This window comes from Natrix helvetica (genome assembly GCF_964273705.1).
Source record: "Natrix helvetica genome assembly, chromosome: 13".
NCBI lineage: Eukaryota > Metazoa > Chordata > Lepidosauria > Squamata > Natricidae > Natrix > Natrix helvetica.
Window position 1 is genome coordinate 3,570,451 of NC_138557.1, and position 21,034 is coordinate 3,591,484.

A 21,034-nucleotide genomic window follows, 5' to 3' on the forward strand; every position below is an offset into this window, starting at 1 on the left:
CTAGCCACACTGCCAAAACTCTGACATTTCTTGTCCAAACTTTCCAAAGATATCAACAATTGGGGAAATCCCCACTGCCGATCCCCAGATCTCCTACCTCCGTCTGCATCTAGCCAACCTTCTCAGCTCGGGAGTGAACCTACATCTACAAGGATGCCCAGAATTCCCCAACCGATACGGCCAATGCAGGAGTTGCAACGGTCCCATCCAGAGCTGGATGCTTCCCCGCCCACAGCCTACCTTTTACATTACTCAAGGAGAGGGAGCGGTCGCGGTCCACGAGTCCCAGCTTGCTGCCACTGCTGTTGTCCTTCTGGCGAGCGACCGCCACCGCGATGCCAACGGGGAGATGTCTAACTTCCACCTCTCCTTGAGATCCAATGCTCTCGCGTCCAAAAGACTTGGCGCTTTCAGGTCGCTCCGGTTCCTTCTTCAGCTGCTTGCCCGCTTGGTGAGGCAGCAGCTGCTGGAGCTTGGGGGAAGGCTGTTGACCAGGGTCCAGCTTCATGTTGCCCAGGCCCCCAAAAGGACTTTTCTTGCCACCACCTTGCCGTGCTGACGCCTCCTTTGCAAAGCTGCCGCTGTACTTGATGAGACTTTGCATGGCTGAGCCTTCACCGTGCGAGGGAGGGTGGAGGTTCTCTGGCACGCTCTGGCCTCCCACCACGGAGGACCTCTGTAGGTTGCTGGGCTCCAGGTAGGTCTTCTTGGCTTCCTCCTCCGCCCGGTTGGCATGGTTGTGTTGGGCAGCTAAAACGGCCATCTGAGTGGTGGCAAAGTTGCCCATTTCAAAAGGCTTCCATTTTTGTTCCGGGGGCTTCAGCTGTTGGTTGGGGTCTAAATGCTGCCGGGAGGAAGAGGACAAGGAGGAAGAGGAGGAAGAAGAAGACGAGGTGTCCAAAGTGCCGTAGATCTTCACCGCTTCTTTGCAGCCGGGTCTTTGAAATCGGTCCCGCTCGCAGGAGCGATGCTCTGCCTCGGCTTTGGGCAAGTCCTTCAAAGGGAGGTATTCCCTGCTTTCGGGGGAGTTCAACCTCTGCCTGTTCAGGAAGTTCTCCGAAGCCGCCTGCTTCTTCAAGACCACGGAGTTGGCCCTGATGACCGAACTTTTCTCCCGCAGGATCTCCATCCGCTTGGCGTCTGCGTGGATGGAGAACTCCTGGGCCAAAAGGTTGCGCGAAGCATCCGTCAGGCACCTCTCGGGGACGGCCTGCAAGACCCCCACTCGGGCAGCGGTGGGAACCTCCTTCTCCTTCAGCTTGGCATTGTCCCGGGCTTGGGAGGCAATCTGAATGGGGCCGTTCCTCTCGTCGTAGGCCTCGAGGGAAGGCACGAAGGTGGGCGCGATGACCTTGTGTTCCCTCCCGGACTCCTTGGTCAAGGGGAAGATGGTGTACATGTTGGGATGGATTGGCTGGGGAGGGAAGGCCGAGGGCGGGGGCAGCTTCCCCGGTTGAGCTGGAGAAGGACAGCTGCAGGCCACGTGCAAGGCAGCCACCGAACTCATCGCGGCGTCGACTTTCTTGATCCGGTCGGAGTAGGCGTAAGGAGGAGGCCTCACATTCTCGTCGTGTCTGCCGAGGTCCTTGGGGCAGCGGTCCAACTCGGAGCCCTGGGCGCTTCCGGTCATGTTGCAGTTGCTGAGGGAAGAGGTCTGAAGGGGGTGTTTGGACTTTGGTTCTCCGCTGAAGACCCCCCGATGGGACAAGTGTTCCTCCAGGTAGGGAGACAAGCGCTCCCCAACCTTCATGGCCTTCTCAAATCCATTCGTTTTCCTCTCGCTCTCGGGCTTGGTGTCCTGGGTGAGGTCTACCACGCTGTGAGGCCGGGAGTCCTCGCGCAGCTTGGCCTCCTTCTTGGCGAGGGAGAAGGAGAGGTCGCTTCGGTAAGAGCGGTCCTTCCCACCGAGGCCTTTGGGGACGTCCTTGGGGGTCCTGTGTGGGTGCCCAAAGTCCTTTTCGTGGAGAAGGGCGCTGGAGGCAGGGTTGGGGGCTGCCCTAGACGGGGTGGCCTGGGTGTGCAAAGCAGCTTGTCCTGCGTGCCCAGCAAGGTAAAATCCATCTGTAAGTCAAAGGAGGGTGTGGGGGAGAAGAGCAGATTGAGGTCAATTCTCTTTGGTCAAGGCACATCCAAGAGTACAAAACATTTCAAGGATGACGTGTGCTGACCCAGAATCATCCAAAGTCAGGTTGAAAAGAAGACTTTCCTACTTCTATCAACCTACCAGATTTTTTTTTAACCTTGGGAGAGATGGTTTCAACCTCTAATTTTCAACTAAAATGGCAAGCAAGCAAAGAAGGAAGGAAGGAAGGAAGGAAGGAAGGAAGGAAGGAAGGAAGGAAGGAAGGAAGGAAGGAGAGAAGAGAGACAAAGATTGAGGGAAGGAGGGAGGGAAGGAAAAGGAAGGAAGAGAGAGAGGAGGGAAGGAAAGAAGGAAGGAAGAAGAGAGACGGAGGGAAGGAAGGAAGGAGGGAAGGAAGGAAGGAGAAGGAAGGAAGAGAGAGGAAGGAAGGAAAGAAGGAAGGAAGGAAGGAAGGAAGGAGAGGAGAGAGACAGCTGGAGGGAGGAAAGGAAGGAAGGAGAGAAGAGAGACAGATTGAGGGAAGGAAGGAGAGAAGAGAGACAAAGGGAGGGAGGGAAGGAAGGAAGGAAGGCTAACCTTTTGGGGTCTCGAAGAGGCTGTGCTGACTCAGCTGACCAAGTAGGGGATTCCCACTGCTGCTGTGAGGTTCCAGGTGGCTCAGAGGAATGTATGAGGGGTAGAGACCACCCGGCAGGTGGGAGAAACCTGAAACAGAAAAACAAATGCACAGATCAGTTCAGGATTCAACAAACAACACCCCCCCCCCCCCGCATTCACACACACACACCATGTGGCTTTCTCCCTGCCCTTCTCCTTTTTCCTCCCTCTAATTTCCTCTCTCTCTTTTTTTGGTCCTTTGCTTTTTTTTGTATTTTCTTCTTTAAAAAGTTCCGTTGGTGGGAGACCACCAACGCTGTCAGAGACCCGGGAAGGACGTCAACCAGGGGAGGAAGAGTGGGGATGCCTTTGGGGTCTTGATAAGAGAAGACCTTCAGCCTGGCTGAGTTGTGGTCTCGCAACCCAACCCGCAAGCAGTGGGGGGGTCAGGAAGACAACCTTGTGCAATTCAGAGAAGGGAGGAAATTTTCACCGAGCGGCCGTTGCGAAAACCCACAATGAGTGCCCTAGATTCGCTACCATGGATCTACCGTTAGCCAAGGAGAGAGAGATTCCAGAAGCCCGAAGGAGGGGGTTTTTTGGGGAGGGGACACTCTGGATCGTGCACAAAGGCAAAAGGATCACATTGCAAAGGAAAAGATGAGCCAACTTTGCAAAAGTGAATTTGCTTCCTTCTTTCAAAGGTGGAACTTCCTTTCTCTGGCATCAAAAGTCAACTTGTGATGCTCCATCTCACTCCCAAGGACCAAAATAACTCCTGGTGGTTTTTAAGCGCTTTCTTTGACCACCTAGGCCAGTGGTGGGTTGCTCTTACCTTTGCTAGTGATACGCTACTTGTAGTCCGTTCGACTACTACCAATACGGCCGTACCGGGCCGTACCGGCCAGGACCCACCACTGGCCTAGGGTTGAAAACCCAAGACGTCATCCTGTTATGTACAGGGAGTCCTCGACGTACGACCGCAAATGAGCCCGACGGGTCTGTGGCTCATTGAGAGAGCATCTCACGTTGTTTCACCCTTGCTTGCCGCAGTTGGGAAGCGAAGCACCGCAGCCGTTAAGTTAGCAACACGGTTGTTAAGCGGATCTGGCTGTCTCGAGTGGACTTTGCTTGTCGGAAGGAGATCGCATGACCCCGGGACATTGCGACCGTCCTAAAGCTGAATCAGAAGCCCCGTGTTCTTCATGTAACTCTGGGAAGGCTGCGATGGTCGCAAGTGTGCAAAAAAGAGTCCTTTTTTTCAGCGCCGTTATAAAACTTTGAAAGGTCACTAAACAAGCCGTTTTTAAGTCGGGGACTATCTGCCCAGGGAGTCCTCAGTTTACAATCCCAATTCAGCCTGTAATTATGATCGTAAGTCATGATGGTTGCTAAGTGGATCACTTAACAAAGTTTTAAGAAAACGTGTGAATCTGGTTATTTTAATGGAGCCGGGGGGGGGGGGCGCGAGACCGAAGACTCTTTTTAACCCAGCTTTTCTTTCGTTTCTATGTCATTTGTTTTCTGCCCCTCCTTTTACTTCTTGTCCTTTTTATTTTTTCTGTATCTTGTTTTTCATGTTTTGAATAATTTGAAAACTACCCGGAGGCGCTGGGAGTCGGGTGGCATTTAAATAACAACAACAAGAAAAAGTCACATAACGGGTCCTCCTTCTTGTCAAGCTTATCATTGGGTAGCAGCTCTTTGAAAGTTTAGCCTCTTCTCTAAAGGAAAAAATAAGTTTCCAGTCCTTATTAAGTTAGTTTCTAGTCCTTATTAAGTAAGTTTCCAGTCCTTATTAAGTAAATTTCTAGTCCTTATTAAGTTAGTTTCTAGTCCTTACTAAGTAAATTTCCAGTCCCTATTAAGTAAGTTTCTAGTCCTCATTAAGTTAGTTTCTAGTCCTTATTAAGTAAGTTTCCAGTCCTTATTAAGTTAGTTTCTAGTCCTTATTAAGTAAGTTTCTAGTCCTTATTAAGTAAGTTTCTAGTCCTTATAAGGGCTCAAGTGGCTAAGATGCCGAGCTTGTCGATCAGAAAGATCGGCAGTTCGGCGGTTCAAATCCCTAGAAAAAAAGGCAGGAGGTAGGACGACTGATAACTTTTGGTGGTAGTGGGAGGGCGGGGTATGGACAATATAGTGGGACATGGTGGCTCAGTGGCTAAGACGCTGAGCTTGTCCATCAGAAAGTCCGGCAGTTCAGCGGTTCGAATCCCAAGCGCCGTGTAATGGAGTGAGCTCCCGTTCCTTGTCCCAGCTTCTGCCAACCTAGCAGTTTGAAAGCAGGTAAAAAATGCTAGTAGAAAAATAGGGACCACCTTTGGTAGGAAGGTAACAGCATCCCGTGCGTCTTTGGCATTTAGTCCTGCTGGCTATATGACCACGGAGACGTCTTTGGACAGTGCTGGCTCTTTGGCTTTGAAACGGAGATGAGCACCGCCCCCTAGAGTCGGGAACGACTAGCACATATGCGCGAGGGGAACCTTTACCTTCCCTATAAAGTGAAGATTCCTGGCTAATCAGAATCACTGAGAGTTGGGTGGCATATACATTTAATCTATTATTGGGGTTGGTTTGCACAGTCAGCCAGATACTTTGACTGGATCTGGCATTTTTGTCTACCTCTCCCGCCCTTCCCGAGGCTGTGAGATAAGCAGATGTTGTTTAACAATATGAATTGCCGCAGGGTTATGATGATTATGACTCATCCGCCAGATCGCCGTTAAACAAAAACTCTTTCGGAAAAATAAAAATAAAGAAAAGGTAAACAGTCATAGATTGGCATAGAAGTTTTAACCTTTGGGGTCATCCACCTCTCGGAACACCTGCTGAATCCCTCTCAGAAAAATTAACTTAAATTCATTTAAATACACCGATATGGGAAAGAAGCCAGTCAGACTGAAATACAGTTATGAAAAAAATAATAATAAATAGCCGTAATATATCCGCTAATTGACTCGCCCACCCAAACCATAAGAAACGTTAAGGATAACCAAGGTTTTTCCCCCCCACCCCAAATTTTAAAGCCCCTCCTAGACTGTCTCTAAGCGGAATGCTTCATGGGGCCAAGATTAAGCCCTCCCCTGCTCTCCTCGGCTTGGCCAATCCGTGTCCCTCTGCCTCCCTCCCCCCCCCCCCGTGCCACCTCCACCTGGCCTACCTTGCAAGATCCAGGTAAGCAATTACCATCTTGGTATATACGGTAATATGCTCCCTGAGCTCCTTTTTAGAGAAAGGGCAAAAAGATGTAAACACAATAAAGGTAATTGCTTAATTGCTTAATCATTTTAAACCCAGAAGAGTTAATCGGCTAAAAGACATCTTTAAGCAGTTGGCAAGGTTAGCGAAGGGGTGGAGACTGGAGTGTGAGAAGAGAGAGAGAGAGAGAATGAGAGAAAGAGGATAAGAAAGAAAGAATAATAAAGAATGAGAAAATGAGAGAATGAGAGAGAAAACAGGAGAAAGAGAACGAGAAAGAAAATGAGAAAGAACAAGAAAGAGGACGAGAAAGGAAGAGAACAAGAGAGAAAGAAAGAGAATGAGAAAGAAAGAACAAGAGAGAGAGAAAACGAGAATGAAAGAGAGACAACAAGAGAATGAGAAAGAAAGAGAACAAGAGAAAGAGGAATAAAGAGAACAAGAAAGAAAAAGATAGAATGAGAAAGAAAGAGAATGAGAAAGAAAGAGAGAACGAGAAAGAGAACAAGAGAGGGGGGAAGATATATCAAAATCCTGCGTATGTGGCAATGATGATGCTGAAATCCTGCACTCATCAGAAGGGAGGCAGCATGCAAGAAAGCACGCCATGCGCAGCTTCACCACCAGCGGCTCTTCCCTCCAGCCTTCACCCAAAGCCCCCCACCAGGAAGCTGAAGCAGACCCCAAGTTGGAATTTCTGCCCCCCTCCGACCTGCACAAAGAGACCCCAAAGGGGGAGACTCTCTGCAGCAACACAAGCGTTCATTGCACGTATCTGGCTTCATGGACCACCAGTTGGTGACCGCTGATCTAGTCAACATGTCCAGGAATCCATCATATCTTCCATTCAGCCATTCCCCCGCCCCAAAGCTGTGCGTTTATGGATCGGGCAAGGTTTCACGCTGGATGTTGAGCCGTTTGCCAGGGTTTCTCTCCCCAGGTCAACCCCGGAGTGAGTTTCCACGGTGAGCCAAACGCCTCCTTTGCATTCAAGGTGGGAACCCAGCCAAACGGAGCCTGAGTGAGCGACAAAACAACCGCACCCACCTCCGAAGGTGTCCCCGCTTTAATTAAACACCCAAGCTGCCATGGAGGCCAGCCCTTTGCGGTTAATTCCGGGAAGGTTGAGCAAGAACTCACGCAATGGGGAAATTCCCCATTTGCAATCAGAAACGCCAGCAGCCACTCATCTCAGCTTGCCAAATTCAGGCTCCACAAACGCCCAAAATCTTTGTAGCCAAAAAACAACAACGGGAGACTTCCCCAACCGCCTCGCCACCTTCTCCAGAAGATTGTGAAGGCCACCAGCGGGCAACACTTCCTTGCTCCGGGAGCAGAAAGCGAGCCAACGTTTGAGAAGGCGTTGGGATCCTTTCCAACTGTCCTCTCCAAACTTCTCCTCCCGGGACAGCTAAGGAATGGATTCAGATCACGAGTTCAGTTGGGAAGCATCTTCAAATGAGACACCAAAGCGATGTGTTTCACATCTGGAGAACCTTGGCTGCTTGAAGAGAGTTTTGTTGACTGGGGAATTCTTCTGGGAGTTGAATTCCGCCAAGCTTCAGACAAACAGGTCTAGGATCTTAAGGGCTTAAGGATCTAATTAATTCTAGACTGATATTACATGGTGAACATTTTCCTTCCCTCCCTCCTTCCTTTCTTCTTTTCCTTCCTTCCTTCCTATCCTCTTTTCCTTTCTTCCTACTTTTCCTTCCTTCCTTTCTCCCTTCCTTCCTTCTTTTCCCTCCTTTCTTCCTACTCTTTTCCTTCATTCCTTCATTCCTTCCTACTTTTCCTTCCTTTCTTCCTACTCTTTTCCTTCCTTCCTTTCTCACTTCCTTCCTATTTTTTCTCTTCCTACTTTTTCTTCTTTCTCTTTTCCTTCCTTCCTTCCTTCATTCTTTCATTCCTTCCTATTTGCCCTCCTTCCTTCCATTTTAATCCCTATCAATGTAAGCAGACCTTTCTCTGTAAGCCACAATGTGTCTGTGTGTCTGTCTGGTAGCTGTTTTCCACTCCCCTATTTAAAAAATAATAATGGGCTCTGGTGCGTTGCCAGGGTTAGATTTTGGAGACCTTGGCAGAGAACGTATGTCCCCTCCCACCATCTAACCACCTTCTCAAGACCAAGGACAGTTTAGTTGAAGGACAAAAAGGAGCCAGCTGCACCATGTTCAGGGTGCAGCTGGATATCTATCTACACACACACACACACACACACACACACACAAACGTATTGTGTCACAATCCCTGGTATGCCCAAATATGGGAGGGAGCATACTGCTTCCCTTTTCTGTCTTTCGGCCCACCCTAGGAGCCATCCAGGCAGAAAGCCATTTTTTTAATGTTGCCTTGTTACATTTGTGTTGCGTTTGTGCTGATAAATAAATAAAGGGAGACTAGTGTAGATCTATTTCAAGCTATTTAGCTCTCATCAGCTAGCCATACCCTTACTGGGAATTGAACCTGGGCAATTCCCAGTAAGGGTATGGCTAGCTGATGAGAGCTAAATAGCTTGAAATAGATCTATACTAGTCTCCCTTTATTTATTTATCAGCACAAATGCAACATATATACATATACATATACATATATATATACACACTGTATACACACACACACACACATATCTGGAAGAATATAGATTTGGGTTCTTTCTTGTGGAAGAAATAATTCTAAGCTCTCCGATTCCAGCAGAAAATTCTTACTGCTACTTTTGTCCTAGTAGTTCTTCAACAGCTACGATGAGTAATTTGCATTTTATTTTTTCATGTTTGACATCTACAAAAATTCACACTTGGGAACCTCATACTTACACCATACATTCAGCCTTACACCTTCACTCGTGCCTTATCTCGGTTTGAAAACCACATCCTGCCAAACCCAAACCATATTATGACAGTGCAAAACACAAAGCAAGCCCCAGACATGTGGACTAGCACCTTGCTCAATCACCTCTATACGGCTGGGCCAGGGGGCAGAGGTCTAATTCATGCCCTTTTACAAGCTAAGGCAGATTTATCTCTCTCTCTCCCTTTTTCTCTCTCTCTTGTTCTCCCTCTCTGTCCCTCCCCTCCTCTCTCCCTCCCCTCCTCTCTCCCTCCCCTCCTCTCTCCCTCCCCTCCTCTCTCCCTCCCCTCCTCTCTCCCTCCCCTCCTCTCTCCCTCATTCTCTCTGGTTCTCTCTCTCTGGTTCTTGTTCTCTCTCATTCTCCCTTCTCTCCCTCTCCCTCCCCCTTCCCTCTCTCCCTGTCGCTCTTCTCTCTCTCGTTCTCCCTCTCATTCTTGTTCTCTCTCTCTCTCATTCCACATCTCCCGCTCCCTCATTCCCTCTCCCTGGTTCTCCTTCTCTCATTCTTGTTCTCTCCCTGTCTCTCTTCTCTCTCTCCCTCTTTCTTCCTCATTCTCTCATTCCCGTTCTCTCCCTGTCTCTCTTCTCTCTCATTCTCCCCCCTCTCTCTCTCCCTCCCGCACCCTTCTCTCTCTCCCTTGTTCTCTCTTGTTCCCCCTCCCTCCCCTCTCATTCTCTCTCTCGTTCTCTCATTCTCTCTCTCGTTCTCTCATTCCCATTCTCTCCCTGTCTCTCTTTTCTATCTCATTCTCCCCCCCTCTCTCTCTCCCTCCCTTACCCTTCTCTCTCCCTTGTTCTCTCTCTTGTTCCCCCTCCCTCCCCCCTCATTCTCTCTCTCTCATTTTCTCATTCCCATTCTCTCCCTGTCTCTCTTCTCTCTCATTCTCCCTCTCTCTCTCTCCCTCCCCCTTCTCTCTCCCTTGTTCTCTCTCTTGTTCCCCCTCCCTCCCCCTCCCTCCCCCCTCATTCTGTCTATCGTTCTCTCATTCCCATTCTCTCCCTGTCTCTCTTCTCTCTCTCATTCTCCCTCTCGTTCTCTCTCCCTCCCTCTCTAAATTCCCACAGCCAGCTCAAGTTCTTCTGTCATAAAGCATTGCCTGTTTTTCACAGACATTTTTCCATTTCTTGAAAAGTTAACATTAAGAATAAATAGTGCCTTAGCAGAGCAGTATTTTTTTTTTTTACTCCACCTCCATCCCCCATCAAATGAAATAACCCAGCTGCTAAGTTGAGCAACAAGGTTCACTTGGCCAAGCTGTTTGCAAGCCGTGTTTTAAAATAATTCAGTCCTCAACAAGCCGCCCCATTGTATTATTATTATAATATATTTTTTTTAAAAACGGGCGGCTGCTAGCTTTGATAGGCTGTTCCAAGAGAAAGCATATTTTTTTTCTGTATAAATAGCACGTACACCAGCAAGACCGAGAGATGCTTTTTAAAGCGTTCAATCGTTTCAAATGCAAAAAAAAAAAAAAAAGAAGTCCATTTTAAAAGTGCAATATTTATAACCCTGGCCTGCAATAAAAGATCAGGAAACTCAAACCGAAGAACAATTGGCAGGAGAGGAAATTTGAGACAAACATATCAAAATCCCCGACAGTCTAATATCCAAGGATATACATACTAACACACTGCTGAAATTCTGCAGGGCTGCCAAAAAAAAAAAAAAGAACTGCTTTGAAACGATTTTAGTCCTCTGTCCCCATCAGGACTAGAAACCTAGCTTTCTTTCCGTGTTTTAAGAAGCAGGTCAGGCAGACTAAAGCACGATGGATTTACTAAGTGTTTCTCAAACCTTGGCCGTTACAAGATTGGGTGGACTTCAACTTCCAGAATTCCCTAACCAGCTTTGAAGTGGCCAAGGTTGAGAAAACAGTGGATTTTCTCTCTCTCCCACTTTTATCCCAGCACAATGAGGGCGAGAAACATGCTGTGTCATTGGAAAGGGTGTCAAGGAAGTTGCAGGAAATAGGGTGACAAGAGAAATGATGATGGTGGTGATAATAATAATAATAATAATAATAATAATAATAATAATAATAATTCCTTGGTTAGGAATTGAGTTGTTAAGCTACCAACCAGCCCCAAAGGCTGTGAATCTCACCAAACATTAAATAATAATAATAATAATAATAATAATAATAATAATAATAATAATAATGCATGTTACCACCAACAGTAAATGTCACCTCTGTAATGAGAAAGATGAGACAGTCCACCACTTGGTGCAGCAAAATTTCACAAACTATCTACAACACCATGACCGAGTTGCTAAAATCATTCACTGGAAATTGTGCCAGAAGTTTGGATTTGAGTTGAGAAGGTTCTAGAGAATGAGAAAGTCAAGATCTTGTGGGATTTGAGAATTCAGACTGACAGGCACTTGGCCTACAACATACCTGACATAACAATAGTTGAAAAGGAAAAAGTTTGGTTCATTGACATTGCAATACCTGGTGATGCGCGAATTGAAGATAAGCAGCAGGAAAAAAATCACCAAGTACCGGGACTTGCAAATTGAAGTTGAGCGACTGTGGAAAAAGAAATTGTCTATTGTTCCAATTGTAATTGGAGCCCTTGGAGCAATACCTAAAGGGCTACCTCGCTATTTGGAAATTCTAAATTTTCCTGACTTGAACATTCTGACTCTACAAAAAACCGCCCTACTTGGAACAACTTATATCCTCCGACGTTACCTTAACAGTTCCTAGGTCCTTGGTTAGAACTCGAGCTGTTGAACTACCAACCAGCCACAAAGGCTGTGAATCTTGCCAAAGATTAAATAATAATAATAATGTCCAAGAATTTTACAAGATACACCAACAAATTGCAGCTTCCTGCAATAAAATCAATGGAACTGCAAAAAAACCTGCGCTACTCGGAACATCATATATTTTAAGAAGGTCCTTGGTTGATACCTAGGATGCTGGCAGCAAACCTTATCAACCATTAGCACCAGTCACTGGTATTTGTAATGCATTTTTGAATGTTCAGTTGGCTGAGTTTCATGTTTAATGAATAAAGTTAATAATAATAATAATAATAATAATAATAATAATAATAATAATAATAATAATAATAATAAATCAGTATGTCAAATAATAATGTCTCTGGTGCTCTCTAAGCTGGGTTGTTTTCTTGCAGACATTTCATTACCCAGCTAGGTAACATTATCAGTGCTAGGATGATAGAAATGGTAATAATAGAATTCAAACTGGCAGACCACAGAACACCCCAGTCTTAGCAATTATCAATAAGAAACATTTTTTAAAAACAAAATCTGGATAGCAGACGTGACAGTCCCTGAAGACAGCAGAAGAGAAAGAACTGGAGAAGTTAACAAAATACAAAGACATCAAGTAAAAACAGAACTACTACGGCAAGAGAAAGCAAAGGCCAATAGCGATAGACATCTTGGGTGCAATGCCCAAAAAACATCTGAAGCAGCCCTTGAATACCATCCGGCATTGACAAACCCATCATCGGTCAATTGCAAAAGGCAACTTTACTCAGCTTACATCCTGCAATACCTTTAACAGCATTCAACAACCACAGCTGCCCATCCTAGGTCCTTGGGAAGGAGTCGGAGAGGAAGATGAAAAGGCCAGCTCCAACATCTGGCTGACTGAGTGACACACTTTAACAAACAAGCTACTGATTGCATTGGAGAAGGAAATCTCCCATGGAAATGAAGTGGGCAAGAGATGATGGATAGATAATTTTTGTTGTTGTTGTTCTGCCTTGTTTTCCCTTTTCTCTCTCTTTCCTTTAAAGCACAGCAATTAAAGGACTGAAGCGGGCAAAGGTGATTTCTCTTTTTTGTTGTTGTTCTGATTTGTTTGTTTCCTTTTCCCTCTCCCTTTTCTTAGGTGGGTGACATGATTAGAAATTAGATGGGATAGACAGAAAAAAGGCTTTTAATAAAGGGCAACAGGACTAAAGCTAGAGTAAGTAATAGAAATAAGAGGCAGGGGAATATTAGTGTATCCATTTTTATATAATAAAAGTAATAACAAGAGAAAACATGGAATAACTGAATAATGATAGATTGCAACCTAATAAAAATGTGTATTATTATTATTATTATTATTATTATTATTATTATTATTATTAGAAAAACATAAGTTGATTGAATGTAATAATTATATTAACTATCAGTTTTACTTGTGTTAGAATGCATGACACCAGGTACCACACTGTTCACGCATGGAGTCGATATATTTGTAAAAAAATAAAATAAAAATAAAAAAATCTTGTAAAAACAGCAAAACTTGCAATTGTACAGAAATTCCCTTCGACTCAAAGGATGCTCCTTTTGACAATCCTGGGATTTATCTGTTCAGGAATGTCCCTTTTCCCTTGGCAAGTCCTTTTAACTTTCTAGCTGGAGCCACAAGAGACACACAGCCATAGCTGTGCTAACAGATGGACAACAGAGATTGTAAGGGATAGAAACAAAGAGGATGAGGGAACTGGAAGCTAAAACAGATGAAGAACGGTTGCAGGAACTGGGGATGTCTAGGTTAATGAAAAGAAGGATTAGGGGAGACATGATAGCAGTCTTCCAATATCTCAGGGGCTGCCCCAAAGAAGAGGGAGTCAAGCTATTCTCCAAGGCACCTGAGGGCAGGACAAGAAGCAATGGGTGGAAACTAATCAAGGAGAGAAGCAACTTAGAACTGAGGAGAAATTAATCAGTGAAATAACTTGCCTCCAGAAGTTGTGATGCTCCAACACTGGAAGTTTTAAAGAAGATGTTGGATAACCATTTGTCTGAACTGGTGTAGGGTTTCCTGCCTGGGCAGGGGGTTGGACTAGAAGACCTCCAAGGTCCCTTCCAGGTCTGTTATTCTATTCTATCCTAAATATGGAGGAACAATTCGTAGGACTAATAGCCCTCAACATAACCTTCAACTTAACAAGAGTTTGTTGAGTGACTGTCTGAAGTTACAACAGGGCTGAAAAGAGTGACTTATGACCGGTTTTTCACACTTACAACCGTTACAGCATCCCCATGATCACGGGATCAAAATTCAGGCGCTCAGTTCATGCGCAGGATGGTTGCAGTACCACCTTTTGCGACCTCCCAACAAGCAAAATCAATGGGGAACTGGTGCATTACTAATGTAACGACTGCAGTGATTTGCTTAATGGCCGCAGCAGGAAAGGTCATAAAACGGGGGAAATTTCATTTAAGAAATGTCTCGCTGAGCCACAGAAATGTTGTGCTCCATTGCAGTCATAAGGTCGAGGGCTACCCGCAGGTCCAGCTACCCACCCACCCACCCAATTCCTTCGCTGGCTGCAGCCTCAGAAGACCTCAAAATGACTGGGTCCGATTTGGGTTAATGTCAGGGGTTCCAAATAGCACCCCGAAGGAAATCAGAGTCGGAGGCAAAGGATTCCTCAAAGTTCCAATTGATGAAGAGAGCCAGGTTGGCACATCTGGGAAAACCCAAATCTGAAAGCTTCCCGGTTTTCCCCACCCAGTTGAAAGTTCAAGATCTTGCCCTCACATCCACAAGCCCATTCCTGTAGTCCAATCTCCCACTGCCATACTGGCAGTTCCTCCCATCCAGTTCCGGTCAGGTGCAGAGACAAAGGATGACCTTGGCTTTCTAGAAAGAATGTTGTTATGGCTGCATATCATCCAACTCCTTACAATTCCCCCTTCCCATTTTCCCACCATAGAAAATGCCTAGTAGAATAATAGAAAGTGTGGCAGGCCAAAGATCCCAAGAGGAAAGATGGCTCCAGGCCTGACCGACTCTTTCGGGAATTAAAAGGTGGGGTTTACTCAGCACCCTCCCACCCATAATACATCCCACGACCCTAACCAAGGTTAACGCTCACCAAGATTTGCATTAGTAAGTAAACCCAATGATCCAGGGCATGTAATAACCCCACCAATGTATGATGCACCTTTCCCATCACGGAGAGAAACTGCATAGTGGTACCTTTGAGCCCACTCACAACATCTGGGGGACGTCAGACGCCGTTTTCTGTCGCTGCTCCTAAACAGCAGAGTTACGGTGGATTTTCTAAGCATCAATAATATAATTTCCCACCGGAACACTGCAACCGTGCTAAGATCCAGCAGGGGCACTGATTTACAATGGGCCTGTAGACAATTACATTCCTAAACCTTTCTAGGCTTTTAAAAAAAAAAAAATAATAATAATCCCTAAATGCTAAAACAGCCCCATTCTGGCTCGGTTTTGAGCTAGTCTGCAAAGTGATGTCACCTCTTTCTTTCTTTTTTCTTTTTTTTTTTTTGCCAAGAGTAGTGCTCAAAAGGGTAGAGGGTGTGAGTGTAGCATGTAAATAAAATGATGTTTGCTCTTGAGCTTAGTTTATCACTCTGCATTTGGCACCTCTGGGGTTTTTTTAGCACCTGGAAAAATCACCTATCCTGCAACCCAATAAATCTTCTTTGCAGACTTCCTCTTTCGCCGTTGTTAGCCGTTGGGTTTTGCAAAAAATAAATAAATTTGAAAACGAGTTTTTCACGATTGCAAAACCCGTCACCCCACCAATCTCCTAAAATTCTGCATCACCTCTCTCTCACCCCAGGATTTATCCTTCTTCCACCCCCCCTCCATCCTCAGTTGGGGGGTGGGGAAACCACACCTACTCACAAGATTATTTTTTTAAATGTATCTAAGGATTCATGACTGATTTGAAAAGGGCTGGAAAGTCACAAGACCTGACAACCGCATTGGTTGATGAAAAGAAAGAAAGAAGGAAAGAAAGAAAGAAAGAAAGAAAGAAAGAAAGAAAGAAAGAAAGAAAGAAAAAAAAAGAAAGAAAATTGATTGATTTGATTGATTTAGGTAGGTAGGTGAGATAGATAGATAGATAGATAGATAGATAGATAGATAGATAGATAGATGATAGATAGATAGATAGATAGATGATAGATAGATAGATGATAGATAGATAGATAGATAGATAGATAGATAGATAGATGATAGAGAGATAATTTGAAAAAAATTAAATAGATGAAAAGGAAAGATGAGAGAGAGAGAGAGAGAAGGAGGGAGGGAGGGAGAGAGAAAATATTTTTCTCTACCAGAATGGCACACCTGACATTCCAGGTAAGGGTGGGTGAACTGAGATTTTTTTTTAAAGAATCAAATTTGAAGAGAATAAGCAACTGAAATGCTATTTCAGTTAAAGTGGGGAGGAGGGGGGAATAAATCCGGTCTCCACCTCAAGCAGAAAACGATCATACTTGTTATCTAAAAAAGGAGAGTTTTGTTCTTACCTGCACAGCAGGATTTTTAAACATCTGCAGTTGCTTAAAAAAATACACACCCATCTATGTACTTAAAACAGCCCCCTTCTGACTGTGTCTGGCTTTTTTTTACAGTGCCTCTACAGCAGGCCTAAGCACAAACATGGCAACCAAAGAAGAGGCTCCACTCTCTTAACCTGTGCATTATTTCATAACCCCCCTTCTCCCCCCCCCAAAAAAAATCCCCTCTGCCCTCCCCTTTTCAGCTCAGAAAGACAAGGGATTTCTCTGAAGCACAGAGCTTGTCATCTGTTCTGAATTGCATGTATCCACACGCAGATCTGGGGGGGGGGGAAACACTGCTGCTATTTTAAACTTTATTAAAGGGCAATTCATTTATTCCACCGATGAATTGCAGGAGAGACAGAAAGCAAAAACGGTTCAGGAGAACATGAAGAAGAAAAAAGGTGCAGGAATACATCCCTACCACACACACAAACACACACAATGCAACGGCAAGATATTAAAAAAAAACAATCACAGCAGCTCTCTAACTTAAATTTTTTTTAAAGCTTTTATTTGGACCAAGCCCAGAGTTTTTCCTCCCAACCACCACCACCCCATTTCAAAAAGAAGTTAAGTTTAACTGCCATGGTGTTGAACTTTTCCAAAACCAAGCCAGCTCTTTCTTTACAAGATATTCAGTTCGAAACTTTGGGCCCAGGGAGATAAAACAATTCGAAAGACGAAGGGATGTTTGACTGTTTTAAAATGCCGCCCAAGGTTGCCCTTCCACTATATGATACAATTCAAGAACGTTCTCTCAAACTTGCAAGTAAAAACAACAACAACAACAACACAGTTGTTGAAACCATCTTTTAAAAAAAATTGTGCTGAACATTCCCTTGGCAATATTTTGCAATTCTGAAGGAGGCAGGGCCGGATTTTCCTATAGGCTAACTAGGCTTCAGCCTAGGGCCTCGAGATCAAGAGGGGCCTTTTATTTTTATTTATTATCCGTGCCACATTTTTTATAAAGGTTAGTACCAATTACAACACGTTTCATTTAATATATTGATATATATCACAGTAATGATGTATTTTATTATCTCTCATGTAATTTACAAACTTAAAAATGGGAGGTGAAAGGGCCCCATAAGTGGAATAGCCTAGGGCCTCTTTTCATCTAAATCAGTTAAAACTTTGCAAACCCCACCAAAAGAGAGTGACAAAACCCATCTCCCTTTTAAATTACAACACATTCCTGACTTTTTGTTTTGTTATGCTATGTTTCTGGGGCTAAGCGGGAAATTGGTAAAGTGTGTTTCGCTCCACTTTACAACCTAGCTTGCCACTGTTGTTAAGTGAATCCCTGCAAGTTGTTACTGTCATGGTTAAGTAAACCTAACTTCCCCGTGGACTTTGGAAGTCAGAAGGTTGCAAAAGTGGGTCATGTCACCTCGGGACACAGCAACGGTCATAAATATGAGTCAGTGACCAAGTGGCTGAATTTGGATCATGTGACCATGGGGGTTCGTAAGTGTGAAAAATGGTCATAAGTCACTTTTTTCAGCAGTGTTGTAAGTTCAGACAATCACTCCACAAACTATTATAAGTTGAGACTCTCCTTTTTTTCATATTTTCTATCATTTTGGTTAGGGTAGCAAACCACAAGAGCTACAAAAAGTCCATTTCGTAAAAAAATAAATCGAACGGTTTTACTAGACAAAGATGATCTTGGACCGTGATGAGAATCTACAAGACCCAAAAAGCAAATTTGGGAGAACCGTTTGCAGAAATAAACACCAGCTACTGGCAAGAAACATGGACTTTCCAAAGCATACTTAAGAGAAGAAAAACCAGGCCTTTCTAATCCACCAAGAAGAAGGGGAAAAAAATCTAAAATCCTTAGACAAAGGCAAAAAACACCATTATTTTACAAAACCAAACCAGCAGGAGAAGACAACAAGGGCTTCAAATTCTCCAGAACTCATTCTGGAGCCAACCGACCAGAAAAAGAAAAAAAAGAGCAAGCCATAAGAATGTACAGGGATAGAAAAATCCAGGAAAAAATAAAACCGCAGGAAAAACAAGCCATAAAAACCAGACCAGTTTCAGCCCTGACATTTAGCTTGATTGAAGTCGATGGCTTAAAGTTGAATAAGCATATGTCAGCTTCTCAAAATAGGCACCAAAACAACATTTTTAGTTCTCACTTTCTCTTAAATCTTTAAAGAAAGCAAATTTATTTCTTCTCCCTGCCCTCTGGCAAATTGGGAAGAAATATATATATATATATACCATCTGCTATCTGTCTGATTAAAAACAGATTTCCCCACCCCCACCCCAACCAGGGATCTACTAACAATAACTTTATCCCATCCAGGGGAAAATGTGGTTTACATGGAACTAGGTTTGTCCTTCGTGAATGCAGAAACAGGGAGACGCTTCCCAAACATCTGGAGCTGTTTCTTAAGAGAAAACAGGCTCATTCCCATTTTTTTTCTTTTTGTTATAATTGTTGGCGTGCCCCCCCCTCCAATGGGGTTAGGGGTGCCCAGATGGCTAAACAGAAAAGGGAAGTATATGCCAGAGGACATCCCTAAACCATTTTCACTTAGAATGGACTCCTCGGGCATTTTCTGACCCAGCTCCCTACATTTTAAGGGACACCCAGTCATAACAGACTTAAATCTCACCAGCAGCTAGAGAGGGGTGCAGTTGGGACTTCTTGGGGTGCCTGCAAGGCTGTTTTGTGTCAGGGAGGGGGAAAGATAGCTGCAGGAAGCAGGCAGGGAAAGTGGAGGCCATGTGGGAGAAGAATTTTTCCCTTAAAGGGGTGGGGATTAAGGGGAAAGGTGCTCATTCCCCCCACTTTAAAAGGGGGGATTGAAAGGGGTGTACCCCTATTTTAAAAAGGAGAATTAAAGGGAAAGGGGTGTATCTCCACTTTAAAAGGGGGGGTTAATGGGAAAGGTGTGCACCCCCACTTTAAAAAGGAGGGCTTAAAGGGAAACGAGTGCACCCCCACTTTAATAGGGGGAATTAAAAAGGGTACCCCTACTTTAAAAAGGAGAATTAAAGGGAAAGGGGTGTCTCCCCACCTTAGAAAGGGGGGGTGTTGAAGGCTGACCATCCCCCACCGCCCCACCCCCAATTCTTCCAGCGCAAGAAGCCCAGCGAGACTCACCCGGGTGGGAATGGAGGTTGAGGCCGGGAGCGGCGAGGTATTTGCCGGGAGGCAGCGGCGTCGCCAGAGGAGCCAAACGCGCAGCTCCGGCGGCGGCGGCGGCGGCGGCGACGTGGCTCTCCATAGACAGCCCGGAGAGCAGCGGCGGGGGAACGTGGACGGCGCGGGGAGCCCCCAGGTCTCTTCCATCCATCCTCCGCTGGCCGATCGCCGCCGCCGCCCTCCGCCTCCTCTTCCTCGGGCCGGCCCCAGCCTTAAAGGTGGCGGAGTTCGGAGCGCGCCAGCGGGGATCGGGGGTCCATCATCCTGGGCTTGCGAAGCCTCTTCCAGACGAGGAGCCTGAGGAAACGGGGTGGGGGCCGCAGAGAGGCAGAGAGGGTTATAAAAAAGAGAAGCAGCCAAACAGACACACCCTGGGAAAGGGGGAAGATGGGGGTTGTATTTGGGGGGAGGGCATAGAGCCCCCTCCCCAAAACCTAGCCTTGCCGGGAGTCCCCTCCCCTTCCCCAGCTGCCCTTCTTGGGGAGGGGGACACTCCTTTCAGGGGGAAAAAAGACCTTTAGAAAGGCTGGCCTTGAAATGCAGGAGAAAGGAAAGGGGGGGTGGGAATAAATTGAGACCCCGAAGCCCGCCGGGGAAACTGAGGCTCTCCTTGACCTCATTCAAAAGGAAGGGGCGACCCTTCCTCTTCCAATGGAAGTCAACGCGCGGCCCGGGGGTTGCAAGCCGTTCTCGGTTTCTTAAAAACGGGCGTCTTTTTTAAAACCCTGTTGGAAGTTTTTACAAAAAGGAGATGATTTTTTTTTAAAAAATCGCTTTTTCCCCGAATTTCTTTCTTTCCTTCCTTCTCTTTCCTTCTTTCTCTTTCTCTCTCTCTCTCTCTCTCTCTCTCTCTCTCTCTCTCTCTCTCTCTCTCTCTTGCCTTCTTTCCTTCCTTCTCTTTTTTCTTTCTTTCTTTCCTTCTTTCTCTTTCTTTCTTTCTTTTTAAGGCTGGGAGAGCGTTTGCATTTCCCCCGGGGTCGCTACGGCCCCACCAACCCACCTCGGCGGATATTTCTCCGCGAAGAGAAGGCGGCCGGCGCGGGCGAATCTTACGAGAGGCGCTTTACCGACCGACCGCAACCCAAAGCCGCCAAGCCGGGCGGCGGGCGAGCAGCTGTTTCCGAAACCCGCAAGAAAAACAAGGCTGCCCTTGAACCTCATTTATGGAGTGCGGGGGGGGGGGGGGAGGAAAAATTAGCCCGCCCGGTTTCAGCCCACTTTGATAGCTTTTAATTTTTATTATTATTATTTTAAAAAGACAAATTAAGTGGATAAAATCGCGTTGATCCGGGCTTCCTAAAACCTCGATTCTTCCTTATATTTTATCTGCTTCTAACATTCGTTTCCCCCCCTTTTCTCTATCAAACGTGACTTAACCTCCCCTTCCCAGGGGGGGGGGGGTAAACATGTAAAAAGTATCAAGGTTGTTCCCAGCTTTAAAAAAATAAAGGTGGGAATAGTTACATATTTAATGTTTAACCTTCTCTGCCTCGTAGGCAGATAAAGAGCCAAGATATTTTTTTAAAAAAAAATATTTGCAGAACGGTTTGGCTGGCTTTGATAATCTAATGGAAAACTATCTTCTCTCTCTCCTCTCTCCCCCCCTCCGCGCCCCCCACCAAATCCTTTCCCTCCCAGCGTTCTTAACTCTGCAGTCTGATGTAATTCAACTCAGAAACCTCAGAAGCGGTGGACATGAGGACTTGCTGCTTAAGAAATCTAGGCTGGGAAGCGGGGAGAGAGGGAGTGGGGGAGAGGGAGAGAACGAGAGAAAATGAGAAAGAGAGAAAAGGAGAGAGAACGAGAGAATGAGAAAGAAAAACAGAACGAGAGAAAG

At 45.6% G+C, this 21,034-nt stretch overlaps 1 protein-coding gene across 2 annotated transcripts in view; it reads right to left on the minus strand.

The window, feature by feature from the left end:
* TNRC18 (trinucleotide repeat containing 18) overlaps positions 1 to 21,034 on the minus strand; it is a 71,126-nt gene that overhangs the window by 47,875 nt on the left and 2,217 nt on the right. Inside the window, exons 1-4 of one of the 2 annotated variants that reach the window (XM_081965809.1) lie at positions 20,198 to 20,784; positions 19,156 to 19,494; positions 2,660 to 2,788; positions 241 to 2,061 (exon numbers count right to left, since the gene is read on the minus strand). In XM_081965809.1, the coding sequence (XP_081821935.1) occupies positions 241 to 2,061; positions 2,660 to 2,788; positions 19,156 to 19,348 (2,143 nt within the window). In that variant the 5' untranslated portion in view covers positions 19,349 to 19,494; positions 20,198 to 20,784. Of the gene's footprint in view, positions 1 to 240; positions 2,062 to 2,659; positions 2,789 to 19,155; positions 19,495 to 20,197; positions 20,785 to 21,034 lie in introns of those variants that run through there. The other variant, XM_081965810.1, reaches the window with a different exon arrangement.